The sequence below is a fragment of the Pangasianodon hypophthalmus genome, chromosome 6 (genome assembly GCF_027358585.1).
Source record: "Pangasianodon hypophthalmus isolate fPanHyp1 chromosome 6, fPanHyp1.pri, whole genome shotgun sequence".
In the NCBI taxonomy this organism is placed as follows: domain Eukaryota; kingdom Metazoa; phylum Chordata; class Actinopteri; order Siluriformes; family Pangasiidae; genus Pangasianodon; species Pangasianodon hypophthalmus.
The window spans coordinates 20,214,142-20,236,457 of NC_069715.1; the positions used below are offsets into that span (position 1 = coordinate 20,214,142).

At 38.1% G+C, this 22,316-nt stretch overlaps 1 protein-coding gene across 2 annotated transcripts; it reads left to right on the top strand.

The window, feature by feature from the left end:
- Positions 1-4,373: 4,373 nt before the first annotated feature.
- Positions 4,374-22,064, top strand: treh (trehalase (brush-border membrane glycoprotein)). 2 transcript variants are annotated; one of them, XM_026914098.3, is made up of 15 exons: positions 4,376-4,543; positions 7,485-7,585; positions 7,672-7,819; positions 7,912-7,999; positions 8,088-8,188; positions 8,267-8,359; positions 8,509-8,625; positions 8,707-8,829; positions 8,927-8,976; positions 9,159-9,359; positions 9,809-10,026; positions 15,933-16,044; positions 19,755-19,867; positions 21,200-21,253; positions 21,703-22,064. In XM_026914098.3, exons 1-15 carry the CDS (start codon positions 4,470-4,472, stop codon positions 21,856-21,858), a joined length of 1,749 nt encoding a protein of 582 aa, XP_026769899.3. In that variant the 5' UTR covers positions 4,376-4,469; the 3' UTR covers positions 21,859-22,064. The 2 variants fall into 2 exon arrangements, with proteins under 2 accessions (XP_026769901.3, XP_026769899.3); XM_026914100.3 differs by lacking the exon at positions 15,933-16,044 and having other exon boundaries at positions 4,374-4,543.
- Positions 22,065-22,316: the final 252 nt, after the last annotated feature.

Consider the following 22,316-nt stretch of genomic DNA (forward strand, 5'->3'; position numbering starts at 1 on the left):
ACTCTTCCTACAAATTCAATTCTAACTTTAATCTCTCTTACCAGGACCCACAATTCATGTTGTCAAAGCATAGGGAACATGATGAGAAAAAATGGTAACCAAAAAACCCCCCACAAAATCAGTTACATTAATAACAGATAGCAGTAACAAGGCATATAGCATTGGTTCTAATGACCCTTACAGTAAGTCTACAAATAGCTAAACATGAGTCCCGGGACAACTGTAATAACATGTGCTATTGGGTGTAGGATTTCAGGGGTGTAGCTGGAAGAATGCCATTACATATTTTGTGGCAAGTGTTGCTATGTAGTGTTCCCTGAGGAAAGTCAGTGATTTTCCCAATGTGGTCATATCTCTGAAGATCCAAGTCAGAGTTCATGTGCTTAAATTTCCACAGTAGAGGAGGATGTGCATATCTATGTGTAGTGTGCAAATGTGGTCAGTCATACAGTAAAGTTGTGTATGGTCATATCTAATGATTAACAAGAGCCTGAACAAATTCCACCATTTTCCTTTTGTTAAATTCCACTTCTGTCTGATCACTGTGTAAATTAAATTTGAGTAAAAGTTTAGCAACCCACTGCCCAAGACTGATAATATACTATATGGCCAAAGGTTTGTGGACACCTGACCATCACACCCATATGTGGGCTGTCCCCAAACTGTTGCTACAAAGCATGGATATTCCAGCATGACAATATGCCTGGGGGCATGGTGGCTTAGTGGTTAAAACATTTTCCTTGCACCTCCAGGGTTGGGAGCTTGATTCCTGCCTCCACCCTGTGCTTTGGGGGTTTTCTCTGGGTACTCTGGTTTCATGATACTGGCATCTCAAAATTGTCCATCGTGAGTGAATGAGTATGTGCAATTGTCCCCTGTCCAGAATGTCCCCTGGGATAGGCTCCAGGCTCCCCATGACCCTGTGTAGGATAAGCAGTAAAGAAAGTAGGTGGACAGTATCCCTGTGCACAAAGTGAGCTCCATGAAGACATGGTTTGCCAATGTTACCCATTCCAATGTTGGTGTGGCCTGCACAGAGCCCTGTTGGATGGATGACTACCAGGCCTCATAGTGAGCTCACTAATGCTCTTGTGGCTGAAAGGGAAAATTTCTGTTCATTCCAAAATCTAGTGGAAAGCCTTCCCAGAAGAGTGGAGGTTTTTATAACACCAAACGGGTCTAAATCTTGAATGGGATGTTCAACAAGCATATAGAGGTTTGATTGTCAGGTGTCCACAAACTTTTGGTCAAATAGTGTAGTAGTAAGTAATAAAAATCAAATAATATTAATGTTTGAGTGCTAAAATGAAGAAAGACCTAGCCATAAATAGTTAAGATACCTGCAGTTTGGGAAGCTGTTCAGTTTTGACCTTAACTGTCTTTTATGTGCCTACACAAGACCATTAATTTCAGTAAAAACAAGAAGAACAAACTTGCTGGACTACCCTGCCTCTGCTTTAGTCTCCCCCCATAACATATCCAAAGATGAGGACAGGCCCAGCTGAAGGTTAGTGCATGTTAGTAAATATCTGGCCCAAATTTATGTGGTTAATATAACTTTATAAGCAAAGAACTTTAGTTTAAAAGGTATTCTTCCTTTCTGTGTTCTTTATAAATATTAAATATTCACATTTCACCATATTCACTCATTCATCTTCACTAACCATTTTATCCTGGTCAGAGATGTGGTGGATCTGGAGCCTATCCCAGGAATGCTAAAATCATCCACTCCACAATCACAAATTTTATTATAACTGACTTGCTTAGAGATTTAGAAATTTCTGTTTATGCCTCTGCCACTAGGTGCCAGTTTAGTAACAAAAAAGACTAGACTTGTTGGCAGTGGATATATGAAAACTTTTCTCTTGTATTCCACAGCAAAATGCATTATCCTAGCTAGCTGTCTAGCTACTATTAAGTTTGGGCTTTGACATTACATCACACTGCATTATGGGATTGTTCTGCTGTTCTGGGCAGACTAATTCTTTGCTTACATGTTTTAAATGGGTTCACACTCACTGCATGAGCTTGAAGAGATTTCTGATTTACTGTGGTTTTCAGGTCATGCTTACACACAAATCAAAGGAGAAGGGGAAGAATCATGAAAAAGCTCGGAGGAATGCCAAGCAAACAGCATACAGATAAAATTAGTGTGGATCCATTCACACTCGTAGAGTGGAGTAATGCTCTGGATATGCTACCTCCTTTTACATTTTCAGACATCTTGTCATTTTTGGTATGTGGCTTGAGTGACTATTCTTTTAAGCATTAAAAAAAATTAAAGTCACTCGAGGCTTAAGTGCAGTTTATAAGTGAATGGATACAGGACCTGAACATGTAGAAGAAGAAAAATGTGATAATACAGTTGTCAAACCAGTGTCTGCTAAGTTACATGTACAGTGCCATCAGGCAATGTTTTTCACCAGTCCAGTGTCGGTGAACCTGTGCCCACTGTATCCTCAGATTCTTAATGTTCAGCGTACCATAGACCTGCCAGCTCGAACTAGACTGACTTTGATCTCGCTCATCAACAAGGTGTTTCTGCCTGTGGAACTACTGTTCCCTGGATGTTTTTTTTTTTTTTTCGCACCATTCTGTATAATAAACTCTTGAGACTGTTGTGTGTGAAAGTCCCAGGATATCAGCAGTTTCTGAAACACATCAATAAACATGCCGTGATCACATTTTTTCCCCATTTTGATGTTTGATGTGAACATTAAATGACTCTTTCATCCTATACCTGCCTGACTTTATACACTGTGCTGCTGCCACATGATTGCCAGATAATTGCATGAATAAGCAGGTACACAGGTGTTACTAATAAAGTCAGTGAGTGTATAAGCATATATTATTGTAAGAGCACAGTACACTTCAGCATTCCACAGACCTGACCTTTTCCCACTAATAAAACAGTAAAATCATAAATTATATTGCCAGTCATACACTAAATAACCTGGAGTTACTGTTATTTATTACTTTTTCCATTAAACTGGTTTGAGACCAAATACGCTGTGCCCTAAAATCTTGGTAGTTGACAGAACCCTCACATAACATGAGAAATGTGGGTAGGGAAGCATTAGAGAAGCTAATACCAAGGGGAAAACTTTCTGAATGGAAGTTAGAATGATTCGTACATGGAAGTGAATGGAAGTACATGAAGATACAGGGGCCCACACCAATTGTTCCTTTTTCGCATGTGATTTTTAGGCTTCCTGAAATATTCTTATTTGCATTGTTTCAGTCCTGAAACAATATTGACTAGTTTTAAACTGCAAAAAAAAAAAAAAATAAAAATCTTAGCAAGAGAAGATATCTTGAATATAGGAAAATTTATCTACTATTTCTCATTATGAGATTACTATATATCAAATGCAAGACCATTAAGCCTATTTCTAGACATAGTTACTATTTTCAAGCTTAAAATTTTCATATTCTACTGGGAGATAATTTAGCTTTTTTCTAGAAATAAAGGTTTCAAAGAAGAAAAATTACTGTCAATAGAATAAGACAATTTTAAGCTTGAAATGAGTAAAAAAATATCTAGAAATAGGTTTAATAATCTTATATCTGTTTAAAAACAATCTAATAAAGAGAACTATTAGTTAAATATGCCTATATTGAAGATATATTACTTGCTTAAAATACATTTTTTTCTGTAATGTAGATACAGTGCCAACAGTAATGCAATTCTGTCATCCCTCCAGTGGATCCCTTCTCAGGGGCAGACAGGAAGAATCAGCCCAGGAATTTGATATAAAAAGTTGGAGAGAAAAAGAGTTCATAAGAGAAAAATCCACCATAAGAACCCCATGTCCGTGTTTGCTGTGTGCAATCCATGTGCTTCTATTTTAAATCCAGTTTATTTTTAAATATGAACATGTACACTGACTATATAAAGATCTTTTTTTATTTCCAAGCTAAAAAATATCTGTCTTTATCTATATCCTGTCATTTTCTATTTTATATAATACTCTCTATGAAAGAGCTTTTTTGTGTTATTGCAAAAATTGGACAACAACAAATATGCAGGTAACAAAGAGATATCAAATGTTTCCTTAGGTCAGACTTGAACTCAAATCTACCCCTGCTGCTCTGCACTCTTTCTACTTATTTTTACAATTTAATTTTAATAATAAAGTTTGAGTGATTATAATAAATATTACATATTTTCCTGATATCTTCTGTATTTTCTTTCAAGATCCACATGAAAGTAGGGAAAAATATTAAGCATACATAACTGTAAAAACATGATGGACATACAATATTTTTTGCATTAGTTTTAATAGGGTAAACTTCATTCTGGTATGAGCAAAGGAAAAAAAACACTTGAGGGTGTAGTACTTGAATTTATAACCTGTCCTGTGAGTCATAGATAATTTTAGATAAGCTGGCCTTTGCTACTCCATGGAGTTGCACAGCAGACACACTTGAAAGATTGTTTCTGGCTGAAGAATTCATAGTTTAATAGAATGTTCTGGCTATCTGGGGGGATCACCTTTCTTTTTTTATGTCATGGAGCTGCTCTTCCTCCACCTTGTGACAGGTGAGTTTTTTCTTGCCTGAAGGCACTATGGCTGCAGAATGTGGAACTTTTTACCACTATATAATATAATATAATATATATAATGCTTTTTTAGTATATTCCTTTAGACATCTAGACATTCCTTTCAGCACCAGTTTGCTTAAAACATACCTAGGTTTGACTGCCTAGCGTTTTTGTTAAATTGCTATACAGCACAGGTTTCTTTTTGATTAGCGAGTTAATTTTAAGGTTATCTTTGGGTTAACAAACTGACAAAGGCATCTTTTTCATGTTTAAAGACAAGTTAAGTTCTGCCTGTATTGAGCAAGGAATATATAATACTTACCCATGCAAACCAGGGGCATTTCTAAGATTTAAAAAGTGCTGGGGCAAAATCCAAAACAAAAACAAATCAAAAATAAAAATTATATATACAGCCAAAAGTTTGTGTGTGGAAACCATACACTTGTATAGGATGTCTTTGTACATCTTACACATGAGCACAAATCGCAACAGCCACATTCCAAAATCTGCTGAAAAACTTATCAGAAGAGTGGGAACTAAACAGCAAAGGGGGACTAAACATATGGGTGTGATGGTCAGCTGTCCACAAACTTTTGGCCATTAGTGTGTGTGTGTCTGTGTATGATATACTCACTGAACACTTTATTAGGAACACCTGTACACGTACTCATTCATGCCATTATCTAATAAGCCAATCATGCGGCAGCAGTGCAATGCATGAAAGCATAAAGTCATGCAGATACGGGCCAGCAGCTTCGGGTAATGTTCACATCAACCATCAGAATGGGGAAAAAATGTGACCTCGTTGATTTTGACTGTTGCATGATTGTTGGTGCCAGACGGGCTGGTTTGAGCATTTCTGTAACTGCTGGAATTTCACAAACAACAGTCTCTAGAGTTTATTCCGAATGGTGTTGGAAAGAAAAACATCCAGTGAGCGGCAGTTAACAGAAGAACGGCCAGACTGTTTCAAGCTGACAGAAAGGCTACAGTAACTCAGATAATCACTCTGTACCATTGTGGTGAGCAGAAAAGCATCTCAGAATGCACAACATGTAGAACTTGAGGCAGATGGGGTAACAACAGAAGAAGAGCACATTGGGTTCCACTTCTGTCAGCCAAGAACAGAAAGATGAGGCTGCAGTGGGCACAGACTCACCAAAACTAGGGAGTTGAAGACTTGAAAAATGTAGCCTGGTTTGATGAATCATGATTTCTGCTGAGGCACACAGAGATAGTAGGGTCAGAATTTGGTGCCAACAGCATGATTCCATGGACCCAACCTGCCTCGTGTCAACAGTCCAGGCTGGTGGAGACGGTGTCATGGTGTGGAGGATGTATTCTTGACACACTTTGGGCCTGTTAATAGCAATCATCACTTCAATGCCACAGCCTATTTGAGTATTGTTGTTGACCATGTGCATCCCTTCATGGCCACAATTTACCCATCTTTCAGCATGATAATGCACCATGTCACAAAGCAAAAGTCATCTCAATCTGATTTCATGAACATGAGAATGAGTTCTTCAGTGGCCTTCCCAGTCACCAGATCTGAATTCAATAGAACACCTTGGGGATGTGGTAGAACAGGAGATTAGCAGCATGAAAGTGCATCTGAAAATTCTGCAGGAATTGTGTGATGCAGTCATGTCTATTTGCACCAGAATCTCAAAGGAATGTTTCCAACATCTTGTGGAATCGCTGCCACGAAGAATTTTGAGAGCAAAGGGAGGCCCAGTAAATAAAGTTGTAAAGTTTATTATTGTAAATAATAAAACAATAAAGTGTTCAGTGAGCATGTGTGTGGGGGTGTGTATATACATATATATATATACACTCTGGAGATACAGGTCAGGAGCTTCAGTTAATGTTCTCATCAAACATCAGAATGGGGAAAAAGTGTGATCTCTATAATATTAACCGTGGCATGGTTGTTGGTGCCAGATGCCCTGGTGTGAGTATTTTAGAAACTGGAATTTTCACATACAACAGTCTCTAGTGTTTACACAGAATTGTGCAAAAAAACAAAAAACATCATGTGTGAGGAGGGTCTGCAGTCTGAAACACCTTGTTGATGAGAGATATCAGAGAAGAATGTCCAGACTGTTCTGAGCTGACAAGAAGTCTACTGTAATTCACATAAGCACTTTGTACAGCCGTGGTGTGCAGAAAAGCATCTCAGAAAGCACAACACATCAAACCTTGAGTTGGATGAGCTACAGCAGAAGACCACATCAGGTTCCACTCCTGTCAACCAAGAACAAGAAGCTGAGGCTATCATGGGCACAGACTCACTGAAACTGGACATTTGAAGACTGGAAAAAGACCAGGTGATTTTTTTCCCCTGTCCAGTTTGGGTGAGCCCATGCCCATGATTCTTGGCTGACATGAATGGAACCCGATGTGGTCATCTGCTGTTGTAACCCATCCACTTCAATGTTGGCTGTTTTGTGAATCCTGAGATGCTTTTCTGCTCAACACAATTGTAAAGAGTGAATATTTGAGATATTATATCCTTCCTGGCAGCTCAAACCAATCTGGCCATTTTTCTCCGACCTCTCTTATCAACAAGGCACATCCACCCACAAAACGGTTGCTCACTCAAGGTTTTTTGCTTTTCCTACCATTCTGTGTAAACTCTAGAGACTACTGTGTGTGAAATTCCCAGAAGATCAGGATTTTCTGAAATACTCAAACCAGCCCACCTGGCACTGGCAACCATGCCACGGTTAAAGTCACAGTGATCACACTTTTTCTTCATTCTGATGGTTGATGTGAATATGAACAAAGTATGTGTAGTGGCTTTTAAAAATCACCAAGTTGACAGCACTAACTGAGAAAAAGCCATTGATATGTTTTATGATCCCAACCTTGAATAGGTGTGTGTATACAGACATACTGTATATATGAGATCTGTTTATACATGTGATTCTGCTAGTGAGATCTACTGCACAGGAGAGCTGTTAAGACAGGTACAGATGGCCAAACTGTTTGATGACAACAAGGCCTTTGTGGATATGAAATTGACTGCAGCACCTGGTGAGAGCACTGCATTGCTTTGGTGTTTTGCCTTTGATATTTCCTCATTGTCTGCTTATCTCACTGTTGATTTTCACTCCATGTAGATATTGTTTTAGATGCCTTCTCCAACCTAACACAAAAGTTTTCAAATGGGACTGTTCCTCATTCAGCTCTACAAGAGTTTGTGAATACGTACTTTGCGAATAGTGGGAAAGAGTTTGAACCGTGGAGTCCTCCAGACTGGCATGACAAGTAAGACCTCAGTTTGAAGTGCAATGGAAATTTAAAAGTATGTATCTTACTGCCAGAAAGGAAGAATGCTATGGTTTATATTTGATTGGCAGACCAAAATTGCTGTCCAAGATATCTGACGCAAAACTTCGCAGCTGGGCTGAGGAGTTGCACGGTTTGTGGAAATCACTTGGCCGAAAGGTCTGTCCTATTAAGACAGAATATCTGCATGATCAGAATTTTACTTGGTGGATCTCAGTTTCTCTTCTCTCTCACTCTCTATGCGCAGATCAGTAATGATGTGAGAGACAATCCTCAAATGTATTCTATGATATACTGTCCATATCCAGGCATTGTACCAGGCGGACGCTTCACTGAGTTTTACTACTGGTGAGGCAAGCATGAATACACATACATGCTCGCACATGAACACCCTTAGTGATCCTATTTTATTTATTTACCCAACAGGGACTCATATTGGGTGCTAAATGGTCTCATATTATCTGAAATGATGGAAACAGCCAAAGGAATGATCCAAAACTTCCTACACATGGTGGACAGGTGAACCTCTTTTCATCAGATTTACTGTTTTACTCCCAAATACACAACCCCACACACATAGGACGAATTTAATAGACGGGTTTAACTGACAGTGTAAACCAGGCATTTACTGAATCACATTAATATATAACACTATCCTAATCATGCAGGTATGGTTTTGTACCAAATGGAGGGAGAATTTACTATGAGCGACGCAGCCAGCCACCCTTCCTACCACTAATGGTGGAGAGTTACTATGAGGCCACTAAAGACGTAGAATTTCTCAGGTAATAGTCCTAATTGCTCCTACTGGTAATTCCTAGTTTTAGACAGTGTTATAACCCTCATTGTCTTGGTGATGTTTACAGAAAGGCTTTACCGTTGTTGGAAAATGAGTACAGTTTTTGGATGGGGAACCGCTCCATTGTCGTGGAAGTGAATAGCGTCAAGCATGTCATGAATCGTTATTATGTACAAGTCGGTCAGCCCAGGTAGGAGCTAATGAGGCTGTGTAATTTAAAAGAAACTTCACAAAGTAAACTGCTAATATTCTAAGATAGCAGGTAATACACTGTTCTTCCCCTACAGGCCAGAATCTTATACACATGATGCAGAGCTGGCAGAGGGCTTACCTGCAGGTACACCTTCCAATATCCAGCACTTACTGCTTATGCCGTAAGCTAGAATAATAGAATAATTTGTTGTTTTGTACGAGAACATCTGAAAATAATAGGATAACACAATTATAATTAAATATATCTTTTTGAATGCTTTTACAAAGACCCTGACTTATGCTTGACTGATGATGTTTCTTTCTCAGAGGCTCAGGAGAAGCTGTGGACAGAACTGAAAGCAGGAGCCGAGTCTGGTTGGGATTTTTCCTCGCGCTGGTACATTAACAACTTGGGCCAAAACAATGGCTCATTCGGGGACACGAGGACCAGCTCCATCGTGCCTGTCGACCTCAACGCTCTCATTTGTCGCAATGAGCGTGTCCTGGCCACCTTCCACAGAATTCTGGGTGAGCAAGGAGACATCGGCAAGCATTAGCAAATCTTTATACAGTCCAGGGTCTGGCATTTTTTCTCAAAACTTGGAGCACAATTTAATGTCTCGATTCAGCAATATTGCACTCACAATATATCACACAGACAAGTGGAGTGATAGACATAGTGAAATGTCCCATTGTGGTTATACTAATTATATGTACTCTTGGAATACCACTCATCCAATCAAATTATTGGACCAGAACTAACTGTTGTATAAAATACTATTAATTTCAACAATCTATTACACATTTTGTACAAGCAATATTCATGAATAGGAGCTGAGGCCTAGTTCTTTAATTACAAAATTACTGTATACATTTTCACCTTTTCACCATACTACCATTTGATCTTGGTTTGTTTGTAATGTACCAGTATTGATATATTGGGCGAGTTTTTGTATGCCTTTGTCCTCTGCCCACAGGTGATGAGGAAAGGGCACGTGTATATGACAGTGCAGTCTCTTTGAGGCTGAAGGCTATAGAGAGTGTTCTATGGGATGCAGAGAAAGGAGCGTGGTTTGATTATAACTTGTTGAGTGGGACCAGGAATTCAGCCTTCTATCCAACTAACCTAAGTCCTCTCTGGGCACGGTGTTATTCTCAGCCTGAGATGGGACAGCAGGCACTACAGTATCTCAGAGTAAGTGATGTTTTTTTGAAGACTCTTTTTTTTTTCTATAGTAGTAATTTCAGAGCATGTCATTTTAAATGCAAGTATGCTAATTTTTCAGTTGCAAATCTGTATAATCTTTTGAATTGTATGATTCATTTAATGTTCAAATAGATTGTGTAAAATGACATTTCAGATGTTATGTGATTTACAGTACATACGCATAGGTATTGCCTCTGAGTCACTATTACGTAACTTATCATCAATATTGAAAGTTACATTTTCACTTTATATGCATGAAATCTCAGCTAGGCATTACAGTCTTGATGAAAATTGGGAAAATCGTGTTACTATAAGGCCTCTGAAAACTGCAGTTTTGAATTTAACAGATCTAATAGTGGTAATTTACTGTCATTTGAATTAGGTGTCTTTGATTCAGCTTTAACTTTAACTCTAAGTTGAGTGAACCTGACTTATCCAGAGTTATCCATTCCAGAACAGCAGATTCAAATTTCCATGATCGAGGTTAATCAACTCTGAGTAAGTTGATTCATGGTATGATATGGCTGAGTGTCTCTCTCGTCTCATTGTGTTAATGATGTATAGGACTACACATGCTGCAATAACATCACATTCTCTTTAGAGTTACCCTGAGCCCTCTACAGGCACTGAGGATGCACAGAAGCATCTCAACCCTGACTCTAGTCCTGCAGTATGGGGCAGGTCCAACGTCAAGGGAGGGGGCAGATAGAGCTCACAATTTGAAGGTCTTAAAATGTACTATACTGTGCACATATGGAAATAAAAAAGTTTATTTTATATATACAATTAAGTTAAACTAGACTTTGTACATGTTTTTCCTTGAGTCAAATCTACAGTCATGGATTGAGCTTGGATATTTGCTTTCAGCGTTAGTAATGATATAGGTGAGCTCACACATTTATTGTCACCCAGTCCTTTTAATAAAGTAGAGAAGATTTGCCTACTGAATGGCATCCCACTGTAAAATGAAGCTTTGTGGCCAATATTATATTACAACACCTTATGCTGTGAAAAGATTTATCATTCACATAATGTCCTTTCGATACAGTTGATCCAAATAGAAATGATACTGTTGTAACTTGAACGATTGAATCATTGCCATACATTTTTTAAACTTAATTATCAAACCTGCAATTTTATGGAACTTATTTTTAAGAAGAAGAAAATGTGGACAAACCACAAAGCATATTTTGTGTGGCTCAGCAGTATCTAAGTGCAAGTTGAGCTGATTTCTGAGGCTTAAAACCTGGTGTAGTAGACCAGGATAGCTTCACAGTGTAACTTGCCATAGTAACTGACTCTGATCTTGGGCTCTGGAAAGGAAAATGAGTTTTTCCAAACACCAAGTTAATAGACTGGGGTTAGTAGTTAAACCCACTTTCTGGAATACCCATGGAGAGTGTGCTATAGAATTTCCCTTTGTACAGGCCCTGAATAGTCATCTGGAGATTCTTAAGAAATCCCAGTGGCCAGGCCTTTTTTGCGACTACATGCTTTTGTTTTTTTTTTCTTTGCTGCCAAGTGGCTGGGGCTGGCAAACCTCGCCCTTCCGAGAAATTTTGGTTGATTAAGTCAATCATGATTGGTTATTAAATCACGAACCTGCTATAGTCTCGCAACGCTATTGGTCATCACTCACCTCATCTCTGTCCAGCTTCTGTAAATAAAAGCAACGTGAAACAGAAAGCAATCTAGATACACTGAACGATGGACAAGAAGTGGTCACTTGGAGCTGAGATGGAAAGGTCATGAACAAGAAAAGCCGTCCAAGAGGGTGCTGCAAAATGCAGAAAAAATAACAGACATTTTTAAGGTAACTTCACATGAAGGTCAGTCTGATCTGCAAGTGCATAAATGCAGTATCACTATCTAGCAAGTGAAACTGCAGCTGGCTGCATAATTGAATTTATTAGGTTATACAGCTGAACAAATTTTTGTTACAATTCTTTCTGAAAGTCTGTGAATATTTTAAAGATTGTCTATAAGAAACCTCATTATAAAAATAAATCCTTGCATAAACAGTAACTGCTGTCACGTCCCCATATAGCCTCAGGCTATCTATCTAGCTGCTATAAGTTAATGTAAACATTGACAGTGACTAGTTAGCTAGTTAGAATTTGGCTAGCCATGACAGAAAGTAGGCCTATAATTCATGATCAGCTAAGAACAGGCAGTGAAATTAGAGGTGCAGCGGAAATCCAAAACTTTCAACACTAAGATAATGATCATGCACTAAAGAAATGGCATGATTTGATTTACTATTGTAGCTACATGTAAGTGGGTCATTTAGACAATCACTTTCAATATAACCCACCCATTTGTAATACTGAAAACCTTTTTTTCCCCTTCTCTTGGTATAGTTTAGATAGAAGAAGGGAGCTGAGATTAATTTAAAGGTATAGAATAGCTGTTTCTATTAGAAAGGCACAAAAAAGGAACAAAGGTATGACTTTATCAACATTTGTTTTGTTCAAAGTAACGCAACTCACGCATTTCTTTTGCAATACACCAATCACCAACCAAATGATTAGAAACTCCATTTTAAAAATGGGTAAAACTGTCCATTCTTCTTCATGATTTTTTGCTCACAGATGTTATAATGAGTAGTTATTTGAGTTACTGTAGCCTTCCTATCAGCTCAGAACAGTCTGGCCATTTTTCTCAGACCCTTTGTAACAATAAGATGTTTCCACTCACAGAACTGCTGGAAGTTGGAAGTTTTTTTTTTGTTTGTTTTTTTCACACCATTCTGTTTAAACTATAGGGACTGTTGTGTTTGAAAATCCAGGGAGATCAGCAGTTTCTGAAGTACTCAAATTACTCTGTCTGGCACTGACAACCATGGTCAAAGTCACGGAGATCACAGTCTTTCCCCATCCTGATGTTTGATGTGAAAATTAACTGAAGCTCTTGACCCGTGCCTCCATGATTTTATGCACTGAGCTGCTGCCTCATGAATGACTGATGAGATATTTGCATGAATGAGCAGGTGTACAGGGGCTCCTAGTAAATTGTTTGGTGTGTGTACAATACAGTAAGTGGTAAGTGGTTTCAAAATTGGTTTTGGGTGTATGGGATGGCCTGGGTGGTTGTGAGACTCCTGGCCTGAGTTTTTGTCCTAGTCCGTCCTGCTGTTGTTTTAACACCATTAATGCAGACTGGCTGGACTTGCTTCTGAGCATGCCTTGAGATTTGTCCTGCACTGTATTTCAAGAGACAGAAGATATGAAAAAATAAATTCCGCATATATAGTTCAGTGTTAAGGGATATTCTTCAAATAGTTTTAAAAATCAAAAGAAATGTATGCTGTTGTGTTGTCAAATTCAAAAGAAAGACCGCCACTGAATTATTAATATAAGAATATTTTGTATTTTAATATCGCTCCAATTTATGTACGGTGTGTTCCTTGCAAAAGAAGTGGTGTTTTTTTAAATGCCACTCTAATTAGCTTCTTTCCTAGCTTGATTGTGCTGAGAATAAATACGCAGGTTTTGATGCTCAAGTGTGAATTAGTATGTGTTTATAATGGTGTTCACTTACAGTTATGAATGTGTAAACGAGGTGATATACACTAGTGTACAGGTTCTCAATCCTGGTCCTGGACTACCTCCTGTCCTGCACATTTTAGTGCTTTCCCTTCTCCCAACACACCCAGTTCAATTTAGGAAGGGCTGAGCTGATTAGTTGATTCAGTGAAAACACTAAAATGTGCAGAAGAGTACCAGGGTTGGGAAACTGCGCTGGTGTCACAGTGCAATACAAATCACTCACCAGCTGATGGCACACTTTACACAGCATTATTTCCCTCTCCTTTTCCCTCTCTGTCACTCAGTTTTGGAAAAAAAAAATCTCTCATGTTTTCCTTATGTTCTCCCTTATTTATTCTCCCTCTTCATACTAAATTTTTTCTTTCTTTCTTTACCTTTCATTATTTGTCTCAGTTTACAGATATTTTTTTCGCTTGTGAGATTGATAAATATACAATCTTGTCAAAACAATTAAGGAAAATTGTGGCAAAACAAGATAAAAATACAGATAAATACAGTCCAATCCAAAAGTATTGGAACAGCAAGGCCAATTCTTTTGTTTTTGCTATACACTGAAGACATTTGGGTTTGAGTTCAAAAGCCAAATATGAGACGATAGATCAGAATTTCAGCTTTCATTTCCTGATGTTTACATTCAGATGTGTTAAACTTAGAACATGGCACCTTTGGTGGCAGCCACGATATTTTCAGGAGAACAAAAGTATTGGAACAGATAATCTTATAGTAAATTATAGTAAATAATTAATATTTGGTATATTCAAATAAAAAGCATGTCCCTTGCATTACCTGCATCAAGCAGGCGACCCACTGACATCACCAAACTGTTGCATTCTTCTTTTTTGATGCTTTTCCAGGTTCTTTTTTTTTTTTAAACTTCTTTCAGTTGTTATTTGTTGTTTGTTTTGGGGGGTTTCTTCATTTCTTCATTCAGTCTGGTCCTTAGGAGGTGAAATGCATGCTCAATTGGGTTAAGGTCTGGTGATTGACTTGGCCAGTCTAAAACCTTCCACTTTTTCCCCCTGATGAAGTCCTTTGTTGTGTTGGCAGTGTGTTTTGGGTCATTGTTTTCAATCTTATCCGCAGAGGGCCGGTATGGCTGCAAGCTTTTATTCCAGCCAAATTGGAGGCACACTTGATAGTTGACTGGATACCAAGATGAACTGATTAAACAATCAGGTGTGGCTCCTTCCTGGCTGGAATGAAAGCCTGCAGCCACGTCGGCCCTTTGTGGATAAGACTGAAGACCCCTGGTTTAAAAAAATCTAACAGGGCAAACCTGGACAGCAAGAAACACCTGTCAGTCACATGTTCTAATATTTTTGATCACTTGAAAAATGGGTTAGTTCAAACAAAAGGTGCCATGTTCTAAGTTGTTTAACACATCTAGATGTAAATATCAGGAAATAAAGTGGAAATCCTGACCTATTGTCTCATATTCATCTTTTGATCTCAAACTCAAATGTCTTCAGTGCATAGCAAAAAAAAAAGAATTGCCATTCCAATACTTTTGGAGGGGACTTAGTTTTGTCTTAGTTGTTTTTTGTCTGCATTTTTGGCATGTTCTTTTCTCTTTAAATATCCAGGTATGTATCTGCTGTAACCTGCTGGTGAAAATTTGATTGCGCACTTTGTCAGAGTGATTTTTTTAGTGTTCTGTCAGTCACAACAGCACAGTCAGTGCTCTTGTAATCTGCCACACTATCAATCTCCTTTTAAGTCCAAATGTATTTGTAATGCGCATTTGAAAGTCATAGAAAAATGGTATGTAATTTGGATAAAAAATATATATCTGTATATTCACAACACTACAAAAGGAAATTTTCATTCATTCATCTTCAGTAACTGCTTTGTCCTGAGCAGGGTCACGGTGTATTCGGAACCTGCACACACACATTCACACACTCCTTCACACCTAGGGGCAATCTGACATAGCCAATCCACTTTCCTGCATATTTTTGGACAATTGGAGGAAATCGGAAAACCTGGAGGAAACACGGGGAGAATATATGACACTCCACACAGACAGCAACCCGAGTTGACACACAGGACCCTGGAGGCTGTGAGGTGGCAATGCTACCCCCTGCACCACCGTACCACCCTGAGAAGAAATTTTGTTTTAGTATTGTGTAGTTTAATTTTATAAGCTTGCATTCGGGTTACACTGTATTATGTATCAAATATGATGTATAAGATAATTCTGACTGTGTGTATTGCTATGTGTATTCTTGTCCTGAATCTGTGAGGTTTGTGAATGATGTTAGATGAGCTTATGAATCTGTAATGCAGTAAGTCAACTGGATGTTTTTAATTTATTGGATCTGTCTGTTTGTACCTCTCTCTGTATAGGGGAGTGGTGCGCTGGACTACCCCAATGGTGTTCCCACCTCTCTGAGTCAGAGTGGCCAGCAATGGGACATGCCTAATGCCTGGCCTCCACTCCAGCACATGCTCATAGAGGGTAGGAAAATATAAAGGATCAGATCTGCTTAAATAGACTTAATCAGTTAATTGTTCACATTAATTAATTAACCATGGTCTCATTAATTATGAACATTGATAATTTATAATTAGTAATCAATGTTATAAATGTTTTTGCTATTCAAAAAAATTTATTATTTAAAATCTAATTATTACAATCATAACAGTAAGAGAGAGTCAGTTTTAATAGGTTTACACAGTAAACCCAAAAAAAACCCAAAGTAACAGTTCAGCCAGTTACATGCCGGTTGTCAGATAAATCTGTATGGTGGATAAGGAAAATGTTCTTTTTTGTGAAGCTTGCAATTGCATTTTACTACTAGAGGGGGCGAAATTCCAAAATCTTGCATACTGCAGCTTTAACTGAGGAAAAATACTGACTGATTGAAGAGATAATGCATCCTAAATGAATAGGAATGCAAATACGAACAAAGCAGAGTATTCTTTTTTTTCCCCCAGAAAGCTTCAGACTAAGTCAGGGCCGTTTCTGAACATTTGAGGGCGCTGAGTGACTCAGGCGCAGCCCACCCACATCGGTAATATAATTTTATATGCAAAAAATGAACAGAATTAATAGATTCTGATAGCATGTCCAGCAAACCTTTCTAAACTTTCTGCAATGTGACACACCCCAAAACTAAAGTAAATCTGATAAAATATTATTAGATGGCTGTTGTCAAGTATAGCCATATATCAGTTTCTTGATTTGGGAATTATTTTGCTTTGAAACATTGTTAGCTTGCTTATGCAGTCACATTAGAAACCTTCCAGAATGTTTCAAAGTACGTCTAGTTCAGGAGTTGAATAAAGTTATGTTCTGCAAATTGCTGCAAATTGCTATTTGTTGTTGTAATTTGTGAATTAAAAAAAAAGACTGTTTCCAGTGCATAGTGTTAGGGTTAACAAAAAACATCCAATATTGACTGTACCCACCTCCAGTTTAAATCAGAATAAAATGTAATACAGATAATGGTATTACACCCCTAGTGTGTGTGTGTGTGTGTGTGTGTGTGAGAGAGAGAGAGAGAGAGAGAGAGAGAGAGAGAGAGAGAGAGAGAGAGAGACGTGCAGGTGTGTGGTTGTGCCTAGAGGAGTGACAAGGTGCAAGTTCACACTGAGCTTGTGATTATGTATGAGAATGTGCGCTGTGGCTGTGGCATTTGGCTTGTAGTGGGAAATGTAAATGTCTATGTGGTGCTGACTAAGGACAGAATTATGAAGCATTTCTCTGAAAACAATAATCTTAATTGAAAATTAATGCAAATATTAATGCATAATTTTAGGTGGGTATTGTTGCCTCCTCACAGCTCTAGGGTCAGCAGTTTGATCCTGAGCTCAGGTTACCGTCACTGTGGAGCTTCACATGTTCTCCCAGTGTTTTGTGTTGGTTTCCTCCAGGTTCTCTGCTCTCCTCCCGCTTTCAAAAACATGCAGATAGGTGGCTTGGCTACACTAAATTGCCTGTAAGTGTGAATGTGGGTGTGCATGCCATTCTATCCAGGGTGAATTCTCCTGCCTTCGGCAAGTGTATCAGGATAGACTCCAGATTCACAGTGATCTTGAGCGGTTACTGAAGATGAATGAAAGAATGAGTGAATTCTCGGCCATCAGTTGTAAATGGACTTGTTAGTGTGTCAAAGAAGAAAACAGGCTAAAGATTTTCTACATGAGGATGCTGTTGACACCAAAGTCGACAGCTGCAGAGGCAGAGGGATAAAATAAAACAAAAGAAAAACCAGGTGGGAAAAGCAGAAAAAGGATGAACATTATGGTATTCCCAGGGGGATGGTAATTAAAAAAATGGTACTACCACTGTAATGGTAGTAAAATGTTGAACATTTTACACCAGATGTGTAAAATCTGGTGTTTAACCCTAGGTGTTGCGCAGCGGCACATCGCCCAATATGCTTCCATGTTAATTTGGCCTTTTATACCAGCTGTACAACTGATGCAAGCACAAAGCGCAATTTTTTATGCTGTCACATGCATAAAATACAATATTTTTTTATATTATGCAGTGTATGCCCATAATCCAAACAGTACACGCAAGGCTATAAGTAAATTCAATATGGAAACAATGATGTACTGGTAACACAATGTCAGATGTAGCCTACTATGTGGAAAAAAAAACGTGCATTCCAAGACAGCAGTAATGATGGTTCTCAGCTGACCTCAGAGCAGCTGAGGAGGGCACACTATGGTTACCCACAAGACTTAAGTGCCCATTATGTTTTGTGCTTAAGACACTATGTTACCAGACTATAACTTCTGCAGAGTACATCACAGGTGATTTTTAGACTTCAAGACTAAATATTGATTTTGCATTGAAAAATTATCTTAACGTTTATTGGACTCTTCGCTTGTCCTGCCTAGACACAAGGCTTCTCCGTGTGATGATTCAGAGACCTCTCAAAGGTGCTGAACCAAACTGCCATAACAAACTGCCAGTCACTGAAACAGTAATGAACAAGACTGACGTCTCAACCGTAAACATATCAGCACAAGTCAGACTCACAGAGTGCGCAGAGCTGCAGCAGTCAATCAGTAGCCTAAAACACAAACTCTTTTATAGCTTGTTATTTTATCATTGCAAATCAGCTGTAAGTCTAAAGTTCTGTTTGATGGTTTGCATTCGTTTCAGAATTTCTTTTTATCTAGTTAGCTGCTACTACATTTTCAGTGAAATTTAGCTAGCTAGTTAGCAGCTTACCTGCTTTTTAGCACAAAAAAGCAGACACTACTAATTTTGTTGACCTGATTTTGGAAAAAGCCTTTTGATGCTCTTATGAGAAGAGCCTGAGAATTAACCAAAAGGCCAGACCATATATATATATATATATATATACTTGTACAGACACCTGTGTTTCCCCTATTTTAAGGGGTACATGGCATTTTGACATATGCTTTTTCAGTAATCGGTGAGGAGAAGCAAAAGAGAAAAGGAAGATGAACACACAGAAAGAGAGGGAGAATTGTAAGCCAAAATATTGACCTCAATAAAATAAAAGTCTTTGAGTCAGAGCAGTTTATGGAAGTTTATTGGTGGTACAAGCCATTAAAAATTTGCCTTTTGGACTATTTAGCCTTACCCACTCAAATTTACTTTAACCAAGCCCGGATAAAGGGAGGGTTGCATCAGGAAGGGCATCTGGTGTAAAACCTGTGTCAAATCAAGCATGCAGACCAATGATCCACTGTGGCGACCCCTACTGGGAGCAGCTGAAAGAACAACAACATTGAGCTAACATCAGACATATGTGTTTTATGTAATTTGGTGACAACTGGCCACTGGGGCCACTATTTGCAAACAGTGCTTGGACCCTGCAGGTTGGCGCTTGCGGTTTCATTTTATATTACTATACATTCCTGAATATTTATTCATTCCAAATCTCCAAACATGTTCAGTTCAATTCAGGAATATCTTTTCACTACCTTGAAAGGGATAAAAAAGAAACAAATAACTTACAGGACAGTAGGGATGTGTGGTGCAGCTAATTATTTAATAGTGCAATAGATGAATGCGAATACAATAGTTGACCAGGATGTAGTAGGCCATACAGTCAGAATGACTATATGCATGTAGCCCCAGGCTTGGTTGAAAAAAATTCAAGCATGTTTGAGAATTAGCTTTTAGGACATTAGGTATGTAACTCGATATTAAAAATCTCCATGTTCTATTGTCTTTCTCAGGTCTGTCACAGCTTGACTCGACAGATGCCAAAGATCTTGCCTCTGATTTGGCTCAACAGTGGATTCATACAAATTGGCTGGCTTATGTTAAATATGATGCCATGTTTGAAAAGGTGGATTTCCTGTTGTTTTTCCCTATAAATATTTCAGTGATATGAATACACAGATTACACTGTCATTGATTACAGTCTATTGGAGTGAAAATTTAACCTTTTGGCTTTAATTTTGGGATATGTACATCCAAATTGGGTGGACAGTGTCGGAATTACAGCACTTTTTTATATGTCCCCTTTTTAAAGGACAATTTGCTGCTCTGCTGTTCTATGGCCAGGTGTGTTATTACCTCATTATTTTGCTGACCGGTAAGCAGTTAAAAGGTCTAGAGTTGATTTCAAGAGTGGCATTTGCATTTGGAATCTATTACTGTCAATAAAGTCTAAAGAGCTGTCACTGTCAGTGAAGGAAGCCATCAATGGGATGAAAAATCAAAACAAACCCCTCAGAGAAATAGCAAAACATTAGGTGCAGTTAAATCTATTAAGTTAAAACTATTTAGTGCATATTTAAGAAGAAAGAATGCACTGGTGAGCTCAGAAACACTAAAAAGCCCAGAACACCACAGAAAACAACTGAGGTGGATGACAAAAGAATTCTTTCCCTGGCGAAGAAAAACCAATTCACAACAGTTGGGCAGATCAAGAACACCCTCCAGGGGGTAGGCGTATCTGTGTCAAAGTCAACAATAAAGAGAATAATCCACCAGAGTGAATGCAGAGGGTTTACCACAGCATGTAAACCATAGGTAAGCCTCAAAAACAGGAAGAGATTGCAAAAAAAAAAAAAAAAAATCTAAAAAATTTTTAAAAAGCCTGTACAGTTTGGGAAAACCATCCTATGGGCAAATGCTCATGATCCATTGATTAATTTACTGCTGACAAAAGCAGCAGGATGAAAGTGTATAGGGCTGTGTTAACTGCTCAGATTCAACCAAATGCTTCAAAACTCACTTGATGGTGCTTCACAGTGGAGCTGGACAATGACCTGCAGCATACTTGAAAGCAACCCAAGGCAAAGAAGTGGAATGTTCTGCAATGGCCAAGTCAACCTGACCTACATCAAAGTGAGCATGCATTTCTATTGCTGAAGACAAAATAGCCCAAGAACAAGCATGAACTGAAGACAGCTGTAGTAAAGATCTGGCAGAGCATCTCCAGGGAAGAGTCCCAGCATCTGGTGATGTCTATGGGTTCCAGACTTCAGACAGGATTTGCAACCAAGTAGTAAAAAAGACAATTTAATTTATGATTACATTAGTTTGTGCCTTAAAAAAAGGGTGGATCACATATAAAAAGTGCTGTCATTGCTACACATTGGACATAAATATCCTCAACTTAAAGCTGAAAGTCTGCAACATGAGCTCATATGTATATACACATCTGTTGCAGTATGATGTCAGTGGAGATGGCAAACCCGGAGGAGGTGGTGAATATGAAGTTCAGGTACTGATGCTGTAATCCGGTTTATGTGTACAAATTCTGCTTCTCTTTCCACAGTAGTGATAATGTAATCCATTAAGGAATTATTTGAAGTGTGCTTTTCAGACTGATGAAACAAACTGATGTTGAATCGCTTTAACAACGTAATAAACCAATATTACATTATTACATTACACTAATATTAATGATAAGCAAGATTTTGTTTAAATCCAGGTCACTGAAGGCAAGATGGTCAAGAAATAAATATATTTTATTATATAATTATTATTTTATTATTATATATTATTAAAAAACATTTAAATAAAAATTAGAATTTAGATTGTTATACTAGTCACCAGAGCACTGAATGTGCATCTAGAACAATGCTGTCAAACTTCCAATTCACTTTTTTTTTCTTACACAGTAGATCTTGAATAGTTCTACCTGAGCCATGTTTGTACTTGCTTTTGCAGCTGGGGTTTGGATGGACAAATGGTGCTGCTCTACAGCTGCTGGACCAGTATGGAAATAAGCTGACCTCTGGGGGAAGTGTCCTAGGTTCTGGCCTTCAGATTGGACTAATTTACCCAATTGTAAATGCCATATTTTACTATGCACCATTCTGGTAGTTATATTTGGAAAAAGGACATCTTGGATATTAGAATTTTAGAATTCCATTGAAGTCAATATGCTTGTTTGCTCTGGTTGTCTTGAATAGTCATTGCAATAACTCTATTGTGTTAGGACTGCAAGATTATCATTACAACTCTTAAAAAGCTATCACTACAAATCCGGTGATCAAAATAAATGAAAATCATGGTGTATTTTAGCATTATTCATTTGTATGTGTCTTAAATTGTCATTTAAAAAAAAAGATATTACACAATAGAACATGACTGTGTCATGTACAGTATATACAACATAGCTGTAGAGCTATTTAAGTAAATATTTCCTTAGGTTTTAATCAACAAAAGCATTAAACAAAAGCGAGAAATAATTAAGAGCAAATTAAGATTATAGTTCCTTGTGAATTCCTTCAGGAAGCAGAACATGATGGGAAATATCACTATTGATTGTTTTGTCATTT